The following is an 18,151-nucleotide window of genomic DNA, read 5'->3' on the forward strand; positions in this document are numbered from 1 at the left end:
ATCCTTCTCAAACTTTTCCAAAAATTTGCAGAGGAAGGAACACTCCCAAACTCATCCTATGAGGCCACCATCACCCTGATACCAAAACCAGACAAAGATACTATATAAAAAAAGAAAATTACAGACCGATATCATTGATGAATATAGATGCAAAAATCCTCAACAAAATACTAGCAAACAGAATCCAACAACACATTAAAAGGATCATACACCATGATCAAGTGGGATTTATCCCAGGGATGCAAGGATTCTTCAATATACACAAATCAATCAATGTAATACACCATAATAACAAATTGAAGAATAAAAACCATATGATCATCTCAAGAGATGCAGAAAAAGCTTTTGACAAAATTCAACACCGATTTATGATAAAAACTCTCCAGAAAGTGGGCATAGAGGGAAGCTACCTCAACATAATAAAGGCTATATACGATAAACCCATAGCAAACATCATTCTCAATGGTGAAAAACTGAAAGCATTTCCTCTAAGATCAGGAACAATACAAGGATGTCCACTCTCACCACTATTATTCAACATAGTTTTGGAATTCCTAGCCACGGCAATCAAAAGAAAAGAAATAAAAGGAATACAAATTGGAAAAGAAGAAGTAAAATTATCACTGTTTTTAGATGACATGATACTATACATGGAGAAACCTAAAGAAGATACCAGAAAACTACTAGAGCTAATCAATGAATTTGGTAAAGGTGCAGGATACAAAATTAATGCACAGAAATCTCTTGCATTCCTATACACTAATGATGAAAAATCTGGAAGAGAAATTAAGGAAACACTCCCATTTACCATTGCAACAAAAAGAATAAAATAACTAGGAATAAACCTACCTAGGGAGACAAAAGACCTGTATGCAGAAAACTATAAGACACTGATGAAAGAAAGTAAAGATGATACCAACAGATGGAGAGATATACCATGTTCTTGGATTGGAAGAATCAATACTGTGAAAATGACTATACTACCCAAAGCAATCTACAGATTCAATGCAATCCCTATCAATTTACCAATGGCATTTTTTACGGAACTAGAACAAAAAATCTTAAAATTTGTATGGAGAGTCAAAAGACCCTGAATAGCCAAAGTAGTCTTGAGGGAAAAAAACAGAGCTGGAGGAATTAGACTCCCTGACTTCAGACTATACTACAAAGCTACAGTAATCAAGACAATATGGTACTGGCACAAGAACAGAAATATAGATCAATGGAACAGGATAGAAAGCCCAGAGATAAGCCCATGCACCTATGGTCAACTAATCTATGTCAAAGGAGGCAAGGATATACAATGGAGAAAAGACAGCCTCTTCAATAAGTGGTGCTGGGAAAACTGGACGGCTACATGTAAAGGAATGAAATTAAAACACTCCCTGACACCATACACAAAAATAAACTCAAAATGGATTAGAGACCTAAATGCAAGACTGGACCGTATAAAACTCTTAAAGGTAAACATAGGAAGAACACTCTTTGACATAAATCACAGCAAGACATTTTTTGATCCACCTCCTAGAGTAATGGAAATAAAAAGAAAAATAAACAAATGGAACCTAATGAAACTTCAAAGCTTTTGCACAGCAAAGGAAACCATAAACAAGACGAAAAAACAACCCTCAAAATGGGAGAAAATATTTGCAAACGAATCAACGGACAAATGATTAATCTCCAAACTATATAAACAGCTCATGCAGCTCAATATTAAAGAAACAAACAACCCGATCCAAAAATGGGCAGAAGACCTAAATAGACATTTCTCCAAAGACATACTGATGGCCAAGAAGCACATGAAAAGCTGCTCAACATCACTGATTATTAGAGAAATGCAAATCAAAACTACAATGAGGTATCACCTCACACCAGTTAGAATGGGCATCATCAGAAAATCTACAAGCAACAAATGCTGGAGAGGGTGCGGAGAAAAGGGAACCCTCTTGCACTGTTGGTGGGAATGTAAATTGATACAGGCACTATGGAAAACAGTATGGAGGTTCCTTAAAAAACTAAAAATAGAATTACCATATGACCCAGCAATCCCACTACTGGGCATACACCCAGAGAAAACCATAATTCAAAAAGACACACGCACCCCAATGTTCACTGCAGCACTATTTACAATCGCCAGGTCATGGAAGCAGCCTAAATGCCCATTGACAGACGAATGGATAAAGAAGATGTGGTACATATATACAGTGGAATATTACTCAGCCATAAAAAGGAACGAAATTGGGTCATTTGTAGACACGTGGATGGATTTAGAGACTGTCATACAGATACAGAGTGAAGTAAGTCAGAAAGAGAAAAACAAATGTCACATATTAACGCATATATGTGGAACCTAGAAAAATGGTACAGATAAACTGGTCTGCAGGACAGAAACTGAGAAACAGATGTAGAAAACAAACATGATACTATACATAGAAAATCCTAAAGACGCCAAAAGGAAACTATTAGAGCTCATCAATGAATTTGGTAAAGTTGCAGGATACAATATTAATATACAGAAATCTGTTGTAATTCTACACAATACAACGAAAATCAGAAAGAGAAATTTAAGGAAACAATCCCATTTACCATCACATCCAAAAGAATAAAATACCTAGGAATAAACCTGAGGAAGCAAGAAGACCTGTATGCTGAAAATTATAAGACACTGATTAAAGAAACTGAGGACGACACAATAGCCAAAACAATCTTGAGAAAAAAACAGAGCTGGAGGAATCATGCTCCCTGACTTCAGACTGTACTACAGAGCTATAACAATCAAAATAGTATGGTACCAGCACAAAAACAAACACATCGATCAATGAAACAGGATACAAAGCCCAGAAATAAACCCATGCACTTATGATCAATTAATCTATGACAAAGAAGGCAAGAATATACAATGGAGAAGGGACAGTCTCTTCAATAAGTGGTGCTGGGAAAACTGGACAGCTACACATAAAAGAATTAAATTAGAACATTCTCTTACACCATACACAAGAATAAATTCAAAATGTATTAAAGACCTAAATATGAGACCAGATACTATAAAACTCCTAGAGGAAAACATAGAACACTCTTTGACATAAATCACAGCGATACCTTTACGGATCTGTCTCCTAGAGTAATAGAAATAAAAACAAAAATAAACAAATGAGACCTAATTAAACGTAAAAGCTTTTGCACAGCAAAGGCAACCATAAACAAAAACAAAAAGACAAACTATGGAATGGGAGGAAATATTTGCAAAGGATGCAACTGACAAGGGATTAATTTCCAAAATATACAGTTTATACAGCTAAATATCAAAAAATAATACAATCAAAATTTGGGCACAAGACCTAAATAAATTCTTGGCTTGACAGCTTTCTATCTTTTAGTAATTTATAGATGGTGCCTCAATGTTTTCTCAATTGCATTTTTTTCAAGAAGAAACCTGATGTCAGTCTTATCTTGCTCTGTATTTAGTATGCCTATTTCATTTTTTTTCCTGGATGTTTTTGTTATTTTTTGATCTTTGCTTTTTAAACAAATTTTATAATGATGTGCCTTGGTTGTTTTCTTCATGTTCCTTGTACTTGAGTGTTTGTTGAGCTTCGTCATTTTATAGTTTCTCTCAAATTTGAAAACTTTCACCCATCATTTCTTCAAAATTTTTTTGCTACCTTCTATTTTTGGGCCTCAAGTTACACATATATTAGGCCAACTGAAGATGTCTCCGAGCTCACTGGAACCTTTTTTCTACCTTCTCCTCCCACATTCTTTTACACTTTGGATAGGTTTTTATTGCTATATTTTCAAATTTTCCAATCTTCTCTTCTGCAAGACTAATTATTTTTTCTGAGCTCAGCAGAATTTTATTTACTTTTTAAAAATTTATTCATAGGAAAGGAACATTATTTTGTGACAACATCAAGACTACCAAACTCAGGAACAACCAGATGGAAGAGACACATAGGACAAGTTATATTGAAAGGCAAATTTGTTGGGAATTCTATCTAATGCAGTTTTCATATAAAACCTTCTAGTTTTGATATCTAGAAACTCAACTTAGAAGATAGGAAAGGTAAATCTATCAAGTTTTTAAACATGTTTATGTCTGATAATTCTTACATCTGTCAGTTCTAGCTTGGTTTCAAATTATTGATTTTTTCTCTTCATTATAGGTTGTGTGTTCCTGATTTTTTCATGCTTGGTGATTTTTGATTGGATGCTAAATAATAAGTTTGTTATTTTGTTTGGTGGTGGATATATTTATAAGTATTCTTGAGCTTCATTCTGGAATGCACTGAAATTACTCAGAAACGGTTTGATTTTTTTAGGTCTGGATTTTAATATACATTATTCAGGCCCAGAGTATAGTGGTCAGTCTAGGGTTATTTATCCCCAACTAATGAGGTAAAACCCTTAAATGTATCCTACCCAATGTCCCATGAATCATGAGTTTTTTCCCATCTGGCTGATGGAAACAGACATTGTTCCTGGTCCTGTAGGTGTGTGGGCTACTGTTCTCCTTAAATACATGTAACTATACATATATGTGCGTGTGTACATACATGGTATATATATATATATATATATAGTGGTTCTTTCTCTAGTCTCAGGCAGTCTTCTCATATGTACACACTGTTCACTACTCCATTAAGTACTCTAAGTGGATCCTTTGCTAATCTCTGAAGTTCTCTCTCTGTGCACATTCTCCTCTATGGTATCTGTTCTGTGAACTCAAGTCATTTTAGTCTCCCATACTGTCAGTTCCATCTCTTCAACTCTAAGAATGTGTCAGGTATAATAACCAATCATCTTACTTGGCCTGGAACTGAGGGATGGATAGTCCAGGGCAAATCAGACTATATTTGTCACCCTATCACTAGGTTTTCTCTGAGTTCCCCCTCCCTGAACCACAGCCAGAAACTAAAGGTAACAAGCGAGGGTAATAATAGTTTCCTTAGAAGATAAATATGGTGCCTGATAATCCGTCTTAGAAGGAAGCCAAAAACTAGGTAGCCTTCCTTATACAGATACTTCTTCAGCACTCTTCACAGTACCCAACTCTTAACAAGGATATTTATGCTTCATACCTTTAAAATTAATCAATAAAAATCACTTCATGAGTTGTAAAATAGTTGGATTTGCGATTTTAGCAATAGGTTGGGGATTTCTGTAAATTCATGGGGTCTCAAACAAGATTTATTCTAAATGAGTAACACTGGAAATGGAGATGATAAGGGAAATGTAAACCTGCTGCATAAAAAAAAAAAAAAGTTCATGTAACGTATATCCTGGTTGGACTTCCTAAAGAGAAGCAGAGTAAAACAACCAGGCTAGTTTTTATACCGTGTCCCAAAAGAAGAAATACAAGTCAGATTCTGCTAAAAACAAACAAACAAATGAAACATTCAGGAAGATTAAAAAAAAATCTGGTGTCTGGAGAATGGCAAGTTCTATAATACTGCTACAAAGGTAGGAGAGTAGATACAGGGATAGGGAGAATGGACTAGAAAGATAGACTGGCCCAGACTGTGAAGATCATGGCTTGCAATGCAATGGTATTTAAAGTTTATCCTGTAGGCCAGTGGTTCTCAACCCTATCTGTATATCAGACTCAACCGTAAGGATTTTGAAGAATAAATATACCTAAACATAACTGTTAGAGTTATTTGTGTAGTAGTTCTGAGGTACAGTCCAAGCCTATAATGCTTTAAAATCTTAACAGGTAGCCCTGATGCACAGTCAGATTTCTAAGTCAAAGCAGCCACTATAGGCCAAAGTTCTATGAAAACAATAACGATAATAAATATATTCTTCAACATTTGTACTCTGTACCTTTTTTGGCTCTTCAAAGAATCCAAGTTGAGAAAAAATGTAAAACTGAAGCAAACTATAGAGTCCACACATAGCTGCTGCTCTTCATCCCTCACCTCCCTCACTCTGACAGTGGTCTGCTTTCTTTCCTGAGTAGGAGAACTGCAGAGGCAGCTGGTAATACTTTGTGTAGGCATGTGATTTTTATGTAAATCACATGCAAAGAAACTAAGAATCATTTCTCAGACGGCCCATGTGAAGAATATTTGTCTCAGGGGAGAGATCAAGATGGCAAAATAGAAGGGCGTGGAGCTCACCTCCTCCCACAAATACATCAAAAATCCATCTACATGTGGAACAATTCTCACAGAATACCCAGTGAACACTGGCAGATCTGATACAATCAAAGCTTCAAGAAAGATCACCATGTAATGCAGTAGAACTAAAGGAAAAAAAAAAAAAAAAGAATTGGGACAGGACCTATGCGCCTGGGAGAAAGCTGTGAAAGAAAAAAGCTTCTGTCACTCTGGGAACCCCCTTCACTGGCTGGGAGATCAGCTGGAATAGATAGGGCGCTTCAGAGACTTAGGGAATAGTGCAGCAACTGGCTTGCAGCATGCAGAACAGAGACCAGCATAGCCAGTGCTGGCCACTTCACTGCACTCCCCATCCTGAGATGCGCATCTGCTAGTGCCCCTGGGGGCTGGGGGCTGAAACTCGAGCTTCAGCAGACAGACCCGGGGAGAGGACTGATGTTGTCCGAGAAGAGATAGCACAAAGTGGCTGGAGTGTGGTCCAGGCTGCAACTGGGAGTGTGTGCAGAACGGAGCCTGGGTCTGCCACAGAAGCCCCAATGTTAATGCATGTGTGAAGGGAGAGGCGATACCCCACCATAGCAGCCTGATTATCAGCATGCTCACAGCTGGTATGGCTCTGACTCTATTAGCTCTGGGAACGTGCAAGTGCCAGTGGCTTGCCCATACCCAGAGGTGGGGCTGAAACCTGAGCAATATCTCCAAGGATGTGAGAGTTTGGCAGATTTATGATGCTGGTGCCTTTGTAAGCTCAGCGCCTGTGGGTCATCCGAGCTGTTTACTGGTGTTCCCATGGCTGGGGCAGGTCTGGCATTAGCATGCACACAGAGGTGGGGCTGGGGTCTGGGCTAATTCTGTGGCTCCCACAGCAGTACTGGTGCCTGTGTGATTGCAATGGAAATGCACTAGGGACCTGTGCTGGTGGCTTTGTGAGCATAGCACCTGAGGGACATTTGGGCTGATTGCTGCATTCCAACAGCTGAGGTGGGGCCAAGCGCAGTGCCAACAACAGTGTACTCTGTGAGCACACAGGGGTGACAGGCAACATGACAGAGTGACAACAACATTGTACTCTGTGAGCACACACGGATGACAGGCAACATGACAGAGTGCACTTCCTGGTGGACAGCTCCTGCGGAGGCATATTCAGTGGCTCCTTTACCAGAAGAAGTGCTCCAGTCCTGCCTACCTAACATCACAGCTCAGACATGGATCTAGGGGCTTCTACTCCAACAACTGGGGAGCAAACAAACCCTGCCCCTGACAGGGCTGTGACAACCAGACCAAAGGTGAGACGATGCTCAACATCCAGTGCAGGCTCTGGTTACCACAACACCAATCACACCCCCCTATCAAGAGGATAACGACCAGAACACACTGAGGGGATATGTGGCAGGCATCCATACTAAAAAGTGTCCTCACAGCAAAAATATTAGACTCATGGAAGCTATGCAGGGACACACCAACATAAAAACAGCCCTTCAAGACCACAGTAGATAACTGTTTCTCCTAAATTCAGTCAGAGAAATATAAGTAAAATTAAGCAGCAGAAGAACCACCCCAAATTAGAGGATCAAGAGAACTAGCTTGAAAGAAGAAACAATGAGTTCAAAAAGGAGGTAATAAAAATACTTAAGGAATTAAGAATAGCTATTGATAGAAATACAGATCATTTTAACAAGGAACTAGAAACTATAAAGGGGAGCCAATTAAACTAGAAAACTCATTTGCTGAGATGAAAACCAAACTAAAGGCAATAAACAGGAAATTAATAATGAGAATAAAGAAGTGATCTGGAAGACAGAGTAATGGAAATCACCCAATCAGACCAGCAGACAGAAAGACAAATGAAAAAAAAAAATGAAAGCAACATAAAAGACCTATGGGATAATATAAAGTGTGCCAATCTATGCGTAATAGGGATCCCAGAAGGAGAAGAAACAGAAAAGGGGATTGAAAATGTATTTGAAAAAATTATGGTTGAAAACTTCCCAGGCCTAAAGAAGGAAACAGATATCCAGGTACAGGAAACAAGAGGGTCCCAAACAAGATAAACCAAAACAGACCTACACCAAGATATTTTATAGTTAAAATGGCAAAAGTTAAAAAGAGAGGATTCTAAAGGCAGCAAGAGAAAAATAAAGAATTAGTTACAAGGGAACCCCCATAAGGCTATCAGCTGATTTCTCTATAGAAACGTTACAGGCCTGGAGTGGCAAGATATATTCAAAGTAAGGGAAAACCCTGCAACCTAGGATACTCTACCCAGCAATATTACCATTTAGAATAGAAGGAGAGATAAAAAATTTCTCAGACAAGCAAAAACTAAAAGAATACAGTAATACTAGACTTATCCTAAAAGAAATATTGAAAAGTGTTCTCTAAATAGAGAAGCAAGAATCTATAGGAAAGAGAAAATCACAATAGGAAAGTAAATCACTTAAATAAACCACTACAGAGATTAAGAAAAAAATTTTATGAAACTGATTATAACTACAATGCACAGAAAAGGATAAACATGAAAATGTAAAATAGGACATCAAAATCACAAAATGTGGGCAAAGGGAGTATGAAAATGTTGATCTTTTAGACTGCGTTTGAGCTTATATAACTACCAGTCTAAAGCAAGTAGACATAGTAATGGGTTAACATATTTGGAAACCAGGTAACCACAAATCAAAAACATACAATAAATTCACAGACACCAAAAAGAAAGGTACTCAAGCATAATACAAAAGAAAACCATCAAGCCACAAAAAGAAATACAAAAAGCAAAAGAAACAAAGAAGAAATACAAAATGAACTGGAAAACAAGGTTTAAAATCGCAATAAATACATATTTATTTATTCAATAATTACCTTAAATGTCAATGAACTAAATGCTCCAACCACGAGTGGTAGACTGGGTAATAAAAGAAGAACCTACATTATGCTGCCTACAAGAAACCCACTTTAGGGCAAAGACACACACAGACTGAAAGTGGGGAAAAAGACACTTCATACAAATGGAAATGAAAAGACAGCAGGGGTAGCAATACTCATATCAGACAATATAGACTGTAAAACAAAGCTCATAAAGGAAAATAAAGAAGGACACTGTATAATGATAAAAGGATCAATACAAGAAAAGGATATTACACTCGTTAACATATACACACCCAATATAGGAGCACCTAAATACATAAAACAAATACTAACAGTCATAAAGGGAGAAACTGATGGAAATACAATAATAGTGGGAGACTTTACCAGTGCACTGACATCAATGGACAGATCATCCAGACAGAAGATCAGTGAGGCAACAGAGATCCTAAAGGACACAATAGAACAATTAGACCTAACTGATATCTTTAGGACATTACATCAAAAAAAACCCCAGAATACACATTCTTTTCAAGCACACATGGAATATACTCTAGGACAGACAATATACTAGGACACGAAACAAACCTCCAAAAATTTAAGAGGATAGAAATTATTTCAAGCATCTTTTTTTTTTTTTTTTGCGGTACGTGGGCCTCTCACTGTTGTGGCCTCTCCTGTTGCGGAGCACAGGCTCCGGACGCGCAGGCTCAGCGGCCATGGCTCACGGGCCTAGCTGCTCCGCGGCATGTGGGATCTTCCTGGACCGGGACACGAACCCGCGTCCCCTGCATCAGCAGGCAGACTCTCAACCACTGCGCCACCAGGGAAGCCCCAAGCGTCTTTTTTGACTATAATGGCAAGAAATTAGAAATCAACCACAGAAAAAGAAACACTACATGGTGGGTAAACAATGTGCTACTAAAAAACCAATGGGTCAATGACAAAATCAAAGAGGAAATTTTAAAATACCTTGAGACAAATGACAATGAAAACACAACCATGAAAAATCTATAGATACAGCAAAAGCAGTTCTAACACGGAAGTTAATAGCGATACAGGCCTTCCTCAAAAAAAAACAAGAAAAATCTCAAATAATCTAACCTACCAGCTAAAAGTATTAGAAAAAGAACAAAACTTGAAGTCAGCAGAGAAAGCAAATTATAAAGATTAAAGAGAAAATAAGGAGTTCCCTGGTGGTGCAGTGGTTAGGACTTGGCACTTTCACTGCCTTGGCCTGGGTTCAATCCCTGGTTGGAGAACTAAGATCCCACAAGTCACAGCATGGCCAAAATAAATAAGTAAACAAAATAAAGAATTAATTTTAAAAAAAGGGATTCCCTGTTGATCCAGTGGTTAGGACTCTGTGCTTTCACTACCGAGGGCCTGGGTTTGATCCCCGGTTGGGGAACTAAGATCCCACAAGCCATGTGGCATGGTGCAAAAAAAAAAAAAAAAAAAAAAAAAAGAGGGAGAAAGAGAGAGAAAATAAACAGATTAAAAGAAAGTAGGGGGCTTCCCTCGTGGCGCAGTGGTTGAGAGTCCGCCTGCCGATGCAGGGGACACGGGTTCGTGCCCTGGTCCGGGAAGGTCCCACATGCCGCGGAGCGGCTGGGCCCATGAGCCATGGCCGCTGAGCCTGCGCGTCTGGAGCCTGTGCTCCGCAACGGGAGAGGCCACAACGGTGAGAGGCCCGTGTACTGCAAAAAACAAACAAACAAATAAAAGAAAGTAGGAAAAAAAAATCAATAAAACCAAGAGCTGGGGAATTCCCTGATGGTCCAATGGTTAGGGCTCCGCGCTTCCACTGCAGAGGGCAAGGGTTCAATCCTTGGTCGGGGAACTAAGATTTTGCAAGCTGCGTGGTGTGGCCAAAACAAAACAAAAAGAATCATCTTAGAAACAAACAAACAAAAAACCAAGAGCTGGTTTTTTGAAAGGATAAACAGTATCTATAAATCTGGCCAGGCTCACCAAGAAGAAAAGGGAGAGGACCCAGATAAAGAAAATAAGAAATGAAAGAGGAGAAATAACAACTGAAACTGCAGAAATACAAAAAACTGTAAGAGAATACTATGAATAATTATATGCCAATAAATTCGTCAACCTAGAAGAAAAGGACAAGTTTCTAGAAACATAGAGCCCACCAAAACTGAATCAAGAAGAGAGAATACGAACAAACCAATTGCTAGAAGTGAATTAGAATGTATAATTTAAAAACTCCCTGCAAAAAAAGTCCTGGACTGGGATGGCTTCACTGGAGAATTCTACCAAACGTACAAAGAAGAACTTATACTGATCCTTCTCAAACTCTTCCAAAAGATTGAAGAGGAGGGAACACTTCCAAAGTCATCCTCTGAAGCCACCATCACCCTGATACCAAAACGACACAAAGACACTACCAAAAAAGAAAATTATAGGCCAAATATCTTTGATGAATATAGATGAAAAAATTCTCAACAAAATAACAGCAAACCGAATCCAACAACACATAAAAAGGATCATACACCACGATCAAGTTGGATTCATCCCAGGATCATAAAGATGGTTCAACATATGCATATTAATCAATGTGATAAACCACACCAACAAAAGAAAATACAAAAAAAACCACATGATTGTCTCAACAGATGCAGAAAATGCACTTGATAAAATTCAACATCCATTCATGATAAAAACTCTTGCCACAGTGGCTATAAAGGGAACATATCTCAACATAATAAAAGCTATTTATGACAATCCCACAACCGACATAACTCAATGGTGAAAAGCTAAAAGCCTTCCCGATAAAATCTGGAATAAGACAAGGATGCCCACTCTCACCACTTCTATTCAACATAGTATTAGAAGTCCCAGCCACAGCAATCAGACAAGAAAAAGAAAAGGTATCCAAATTAGAAGAGATAAAGTTGTCATTATGTGCAAATGACATGACACTATATACATAAAACCCTAAAGACTCCACACAATAACTACCAGAACTGATAAACGAATTCAGCAAGGTAGCAGGATACAAGATTAATGTACAGAAATTGGTTGCACTTCTTTACACTAACAATGAAATATCAGAAAGGGAAAGTAAGACAACAATCCCTTTTAAAACTGCATCAAAACAAAACAAAACAAAACAAAAACTTAGGAATAAACCTGACCAAGGAGGTGAAACACTTATATGCTGAGAACTATAAAACACTGATAAAGGAAACTGAAGGTGATTCAAAGAAATGGAAAGATATCCCATGCTCTTGGATCGGAAGAATTAATATTGTTAAAATGGCCATACTACCCAAAGCAATGTACAGATTTAATGCGATCCCTATCAAATTACCCATGACATTTTTCAAAGAACTAGAACAAACAATCCTAAAATTTATTATGGAACCACAAAAAAAACACACCCACAACTGCCAAAGTAATCCTGAGGGAAAAGAACAAAGCTGGAGGCATAACCCTCCAAGACTTCAGACAATACTATAAAGCTTACAGTAATCCTAACAGCATGGTATTGCACAAAAAGAGACATGTGGATCAATGGAACAGAACAGAGAGCCCAGAAATAAACCCACACACCTATGATGAATTAATCTTTGACAACTGAAGCAAGAATACACAACAGAGAAAAGACAGTCTCTTTAGCAAGTGGTGCTGGGAAAGCTGGACAGCTGCAGGTAATCAATGAAGTTAGGGCACTCCCAGGACTTCCCTGGTGGTCCAATGGTTAAGACTCTGTGCTTCCACTGCAGGGGGCATGGGTTCCATCCCTGGTTGGGGAACTAAGGACCCCGCATGTCGTGTGGCGCAACCAAAAAAAAAACCCCCCAAAACAAAAAAACCCCACTCCCTCACACCATACACAAAAATAAACTCAAAATGGCTTAAAGACTTAAATGTAAGACGTGACACAATAAAACTCCTAGAAGAGAACATAGACAAAACATTCTCTGCCATAAATCATATCAATGTTTTCTTTGGTCAGTCTCCCAAGGCAACAGAAGTAAAAGCAAAAATAAACAAGTGGGACCTAATTAAACTTAAAAGCTTCTGCACAGCAAAGGAAACCATAAACAAAACGAAGACCACCCTTAGAACTGGAGAAAATATTTGCAAATGAAGTGACTGACAAGGGATTAATCTCCAAAATATACAAACAGCTCATGCAGCTCAATATCAAAAAAACAAACAATCCAATCAAAAAATGGGTGGAAGATCTAAATAGACATTTCTCCAAAGAAGACATACAGATGGCCAAAAGCACATGAAAAGATGCTCAACATCACTAATTATTAGAGAAATGCAAATCAAAACTACAATGAGGTATCACCTCACACCAGTCAGAATGGCCATCATGAAAAAATCTACACACAATAAATGCTGGAGAGGGTGTGGAGAGAAGGGAACCTTCCTACACTGTTGGTGGGAATATCAATTGGTACAGCCACTGTGGAGAACAGTATGAAGGTTCCTTAAAAAAATAAAAACAAGGCTTCCCAGGTGGCACAGTGGTTGAGAGTCTGCCTGCCGATGCAGGGGACACGGGATCGTGCCCCGGTCTGGGAAGACCCCACATGCCGTGGAGCGGCTGGGCCCGTGAGCCATGGCCGCTGAGCCTGCGCATCCGGAGCCTGTGCTCCGCAACGGGAGAGGCCACAATAGTGAGAGGCCTGTGTACTGCAAAAAAAACAAAAACAAAAACAAATAGAATAAAATAAAAACAGAGCTGCCACATCATCCATCAATCCTACTCCTGAGCATATATCCAGAGAAAGCCATAATTTGAAAAGATACATGCACCCCAATGTTCACTGTGGCACTATTTACAATAGCCAGGACATGGAAGCAACATAAATGTCCACTGATGGATGAATGGATAAAGAAGATGTGGTACAACGGAATATTATTCAGCCATAAAAAAGAACGAAATAATGCTGTTTGCAGCAACATGGATGGACCTAGAGACTATCATACTAAATAAAGTCAGAGAGAGAATGACAAATATCATATGATATCACTTACATGTGGCATCTAATATAATACAAATGAACTTATTTACAAAACAGAAACAGGCTCACAGACATAGAAAACAAACTTATGGTTACCAAAGGGGAAAGGGTGGGAGGAGGGATAAATTAGCGGTTTGGGTTTAGCAAACTAAACCCAAACCAGATACAAACTACTACAAACCAGATACAAACTACTATATATATCAATAAAATAGATTAAAAAAACAAGGTCCTACTATATAGCACAGGCAACTATACTTAATATCTTGTAATAAAGTATAATGGATATACTCAATATCTTGTAATAACCTATAATGGAAGATAATGTAAAAAAAGAATATATATATGTATAACTGAATCACTCTCCTATACATTTGGAACTAACACAACATTGTAAATCAACTATATTTCAATAAAAACTTTTTAAAAAGACAAAAATAAAGTATGGAAAAGAATCTGAAAAATATATATGTGTGTGTATATATATATATATATATATATATAACTGAGTCACTCTGCTGAAACTAACACAACATTGTAAATCAACTATACTTAAAGAATTTTAAAAATTTACTGCTAACTTCAGAGGTGCAACACTTCAGTGACGTGGGTGATCATTAATATATATTTTTACATGCTGGTCTGTAGACGTATGCTTTGCTAGATGCATGAGAATTATCAGGATTAATATATTAAATAATAAACTAACACAGAGATCTATGGGCTCCACCTCTCCAGACTGACTCAGTAGTTCTGCGGGAGGGCCAAAAAACCTGTGTTTTTTAAAGCACCCCCAGTGTTTTTGATGTTCTGCTAAGTTTGGGAAGTTGTAATGAACTAGGAATCCAGCACTATTGGTCACAAAACTTAGACAAACCTTCCTGTGCCTTCCTTTATCTTTAAATAGGGAATGGGACTAGATGATAGTTAACTAAGACCCTTCCCTTGGTCAGAGGTCAAGGTTTTCAAATTCCTTGATTACTGACATTATGAGGCAAGCTTAAACTACTTGTACCCAGTAAACATTCAATAAATATTTGTTTAATGAAGAGGGACACAAATCATATTAGCTCTAAAACTTTACAAAGGATTGAGGCTGCGGCGATTTTCCAGGGTTCAAAAAAATGCTACGTCCATTTTGTAAAGCCCATCATGATGTGCGTGTATACTAAACACCTAAATATGTAAAAATACCTTGCCAAGGACCCTGGGAACTAAACAGCGGTCTTATAGATGGGGGATCTACAACTGCAGTCTTGCTTGGGTGAGTAAAACGAAACAATGAGCAAAACAGCACAAAGTAGTGGTACTGGGCGACTCAGTTCAGCCGGCACTGAAGATTTAAGGTGAATAGACAATGGTTATTACGAAGTGCCTACTCTGCGGACAACCTTAAAGAGTTTCAAAATTAGGGGAAAAAAGATTCTGGAAACGTCTCTCAAAGTCAGACGTCCAGGACACACTGCTAACAGCTGCGCCTCCCAGTCAACCCTTGTAGTTACGGCATTCCCGTTTTCTTTTCCTTCTTTTTTTTTTTGAAAGGCTACTAGGTGATTACAGAGTACTGAAAATCAGCGAAAATAAAGCGGACCTGACCTGAAATGTACTCTGTAGTCTACCAGAGACCTGGGTTCGAGGACTGCACCTAAGCAACACAGTCTAAGTCTGAACAGGCCGCGAAAAATATACGGCCTCTCCGAACACAGATTACCTTACGGATTCTCCCGACACACCTACGAGAGGGCGGGGATTATCAGCCCCATTTGATAATAATAAGGAGAAGGGTTCAGAAAGACGCCTGGCGGGGCTCTAGTGGCGGAGCCAGGCGGGAAGCCAGGCCCTCAGAGGCAAGCCCATCTAAGAGGAAGGCGGTCCTCTTCTCCGTCCTCGACCCTCCCGCCTCAATCCCTCGGGGCGAGGCCCGGAAGCAGGGTCGCCAGGACCCGGAGCGGGCTGGAAGGCGTGGCACCCTCGCCTCACGCTCGCCCAAGCATGCACGAACCACGGGCACCGTCTTTCTACAGAGCACGCAGGCATCGGTAATGCGGTGCCTTTTCTCACCTCTCCTCAGGGCCGGGGAAAAACGCCCGCGGGGAGTTGAAACCCGGCAGGCCCCGCTGCCTTCAGAACGCAGTAGCCGCCCTAACCAGCGACCCCACATGTCTTCGGCTTTCCAGCTGGCGGGGGAGGGCGAAAGGCTGGATAAATCGCGCTCAGGCTTTTGGGTAAGGTAGTTCTGGTACCGCGAGGATGCTGGGAAGTGTAGTTTTCGGCCTGTCACACGAACGTCTCTCGGCGCAGGCTCACACCAATGTCCCGCAAAGCTGGGCCTCTTCACAGAGGGACCCACAGTTCCATAGCATGGTTCAGAGCGGCTCCGCTTTTCCCACCGCCCCTCCCTAACCCGTGCACGCTGTTACCGCCCTAAGAAAGCGGAATCTTGTTTGAGAACCTTCCGGCTCCCGTTTCCAGGCAATGAGATGTACAGCTCAACAGCCAACTCCCACCGAAGAACCAGTGCCCATTTTCAGTTTGGCTCAGTGGGAGACACAGTCACGTCTAGCCCCACGGCAACCTGGGAAGTGCAGTCCTCGGCCGCTGAGCATCCCGGGGGATCGCGCAGAGACCTTCTGGGAAGTGTAGTCCCGCGGGCCCCTCATTCTTGCTCCTTCATATACTGCTGCTTCGCCCTCTCGTGCACAGGAGGACGAAATGTATTTGGTTTAGTCGCTTTCTTCAGGGAAGCTGAATTCCTTCGTTTCTACGGTAGACAAGATTTTAAATCTTTATCCCTCTCAGACCTCAGTACTCCAGACTTTTCCCCACATGGTAAAATGTTGAAAATAACAACACACAGTAGTTGTGGGGTTCAAATGTGCCAATATATTCTGTGTAAATTCTAAAATGGTAAACAATTGTTAGGTTTTAGTGGCTTAATTATTCTTACAAGGATGTAAAACAGTTACCACTGGGTTGGCCAATCTATGAGTTTGCTTTTAAAGCTTTGTGAGCGTCAGCTTCTTGACAAGCACTATTCTAAGCACTGAGGCACATTAAAAGAACGTTGATTCCTGCCAGGGCTTTAACAGAAAAATAAATAGAGAGGAAATATAAATGCCTTAAAAAAAAAAGTTTAATCTCACCAGTTAAAAAAAAAGTAAAACCTAAATATAGACCATTCTTACCTGTTAAAGATTTTCTGAAAAATAATGATCAATTCTACCAAATAAGCCATCAGATAGGGTCACTCAAGCTGCTGGCAGGAATTTATGTTAGTATAACATATTTGGAAAACAATTTTAATAATATACATAAAACTCGAAAAATTGAATATATACATATATATCCCCAATGTGACTATAATTCTGTTAAACGATATGAGTAAAGTCAACAGGCATTGTTAATAAAAACAGCTGCAGCTGCTCACAGCCTGGGAGATACAGATCAGTAAGTGGGAACACAAATTACCTTAAATTCAGTAATGATTATGAAAAAAAGTGTACCTCTTTTATACCTCTTGTTATTTATATTACTGTAAAATTCTCTCCCCAACACAAATAAACAGTGTTCATGATGGGCCAATCATATTCTTTGGAATTGAATATGGAATTGGCGATTGGATTCAGGGATTCTTAATCATCTTCTGAAGTTCGCTGGCACTACAGCAAGTGAATTTGGGAGCTGGCACAGTCACAATTTTGCCAGAGAAGTACAGAAAGGCAGAAGCAGAGATAGCAGATGGAGTGAGAGTCCAGGTGGTATTCAGCTAATAGATTTAGCCACTTCCTGAGACCTTCCTAAGGCTCCTGTGTTTCCAAATTCTCCATTGTTGCTATCATTTGTATGCTGAAAGTCTTAATTGATAAAAATATTTTCCCATAAATGTGTTAATATTTTCTCGTGTGTTGAGAGGAATAAAGGAGCTGATGCATATAAAATACTCAGCTCGGTACATGGCACATATGAACACCTAACAAGCAGTGGCTATTTTTATTACTAATGCCTGTTGACTTTGCTCAATGTTCAGAAGTAATTCTCCATGGGTCTCTCATGCTTCTGCATGGCTCGTTAGCAGAGGCTCTCTTTGCCTTTTGTTATGGACTCTCTTTTTAAGGAAGTTTGTATAATGAACAGCCTTGGGAAGTACAGTGTCTCCCTCTGGAGCCAAATGGA

General features: G+C 39.4%; 1 protein-coding gene across 4 annotated transcripts in view; it reads right to left on the reverse strand.

The window, feature by feature from the left end:
• CCDC90B (coiled-coil domain containing 90B) overlaps positions 1 to 16,515 on the reverse strand; it is a 53,866-nt gene extending 37,351 nt beyond the window's left edge. For all 4 annotated transcript variants that reach the window (XR_009542493.1, XR_009542494.1, XM_060160144.1 and 1 more), the window contains exon 1: positions 16,040 to 16,515. Coding sequence is in view for 2 of the 4 variants with exons in the window: in XM_060160144.1 (XP_060016127.1) it covers positions 16,040 to 16,139 (100 nt within the window). In the remaining 2 variants the exon portion in view is untranslated. The remainder of the gene's footprint in view (positions 1 to 16,039) is intronic.
• Between the last annotated feature and the right edge of the window lie 1,636 nt (positions 16,516 to 18,151).

Source organism: Lagenorhynchus albirostris, chromosome 9 (genome assembly GCF_949774975.1).
Source record: "Lagenorhynchus albirostris chromosome 9, mLagAlb1.1, whole genome shotgun sequence".
Lineage (NCBI taxonomy): Eukaryota > Metazoa > Chordata > Mammalia > Artiodactyla > Delphinidae > Lagenorhynchus > Lagenorhynchus albirostris.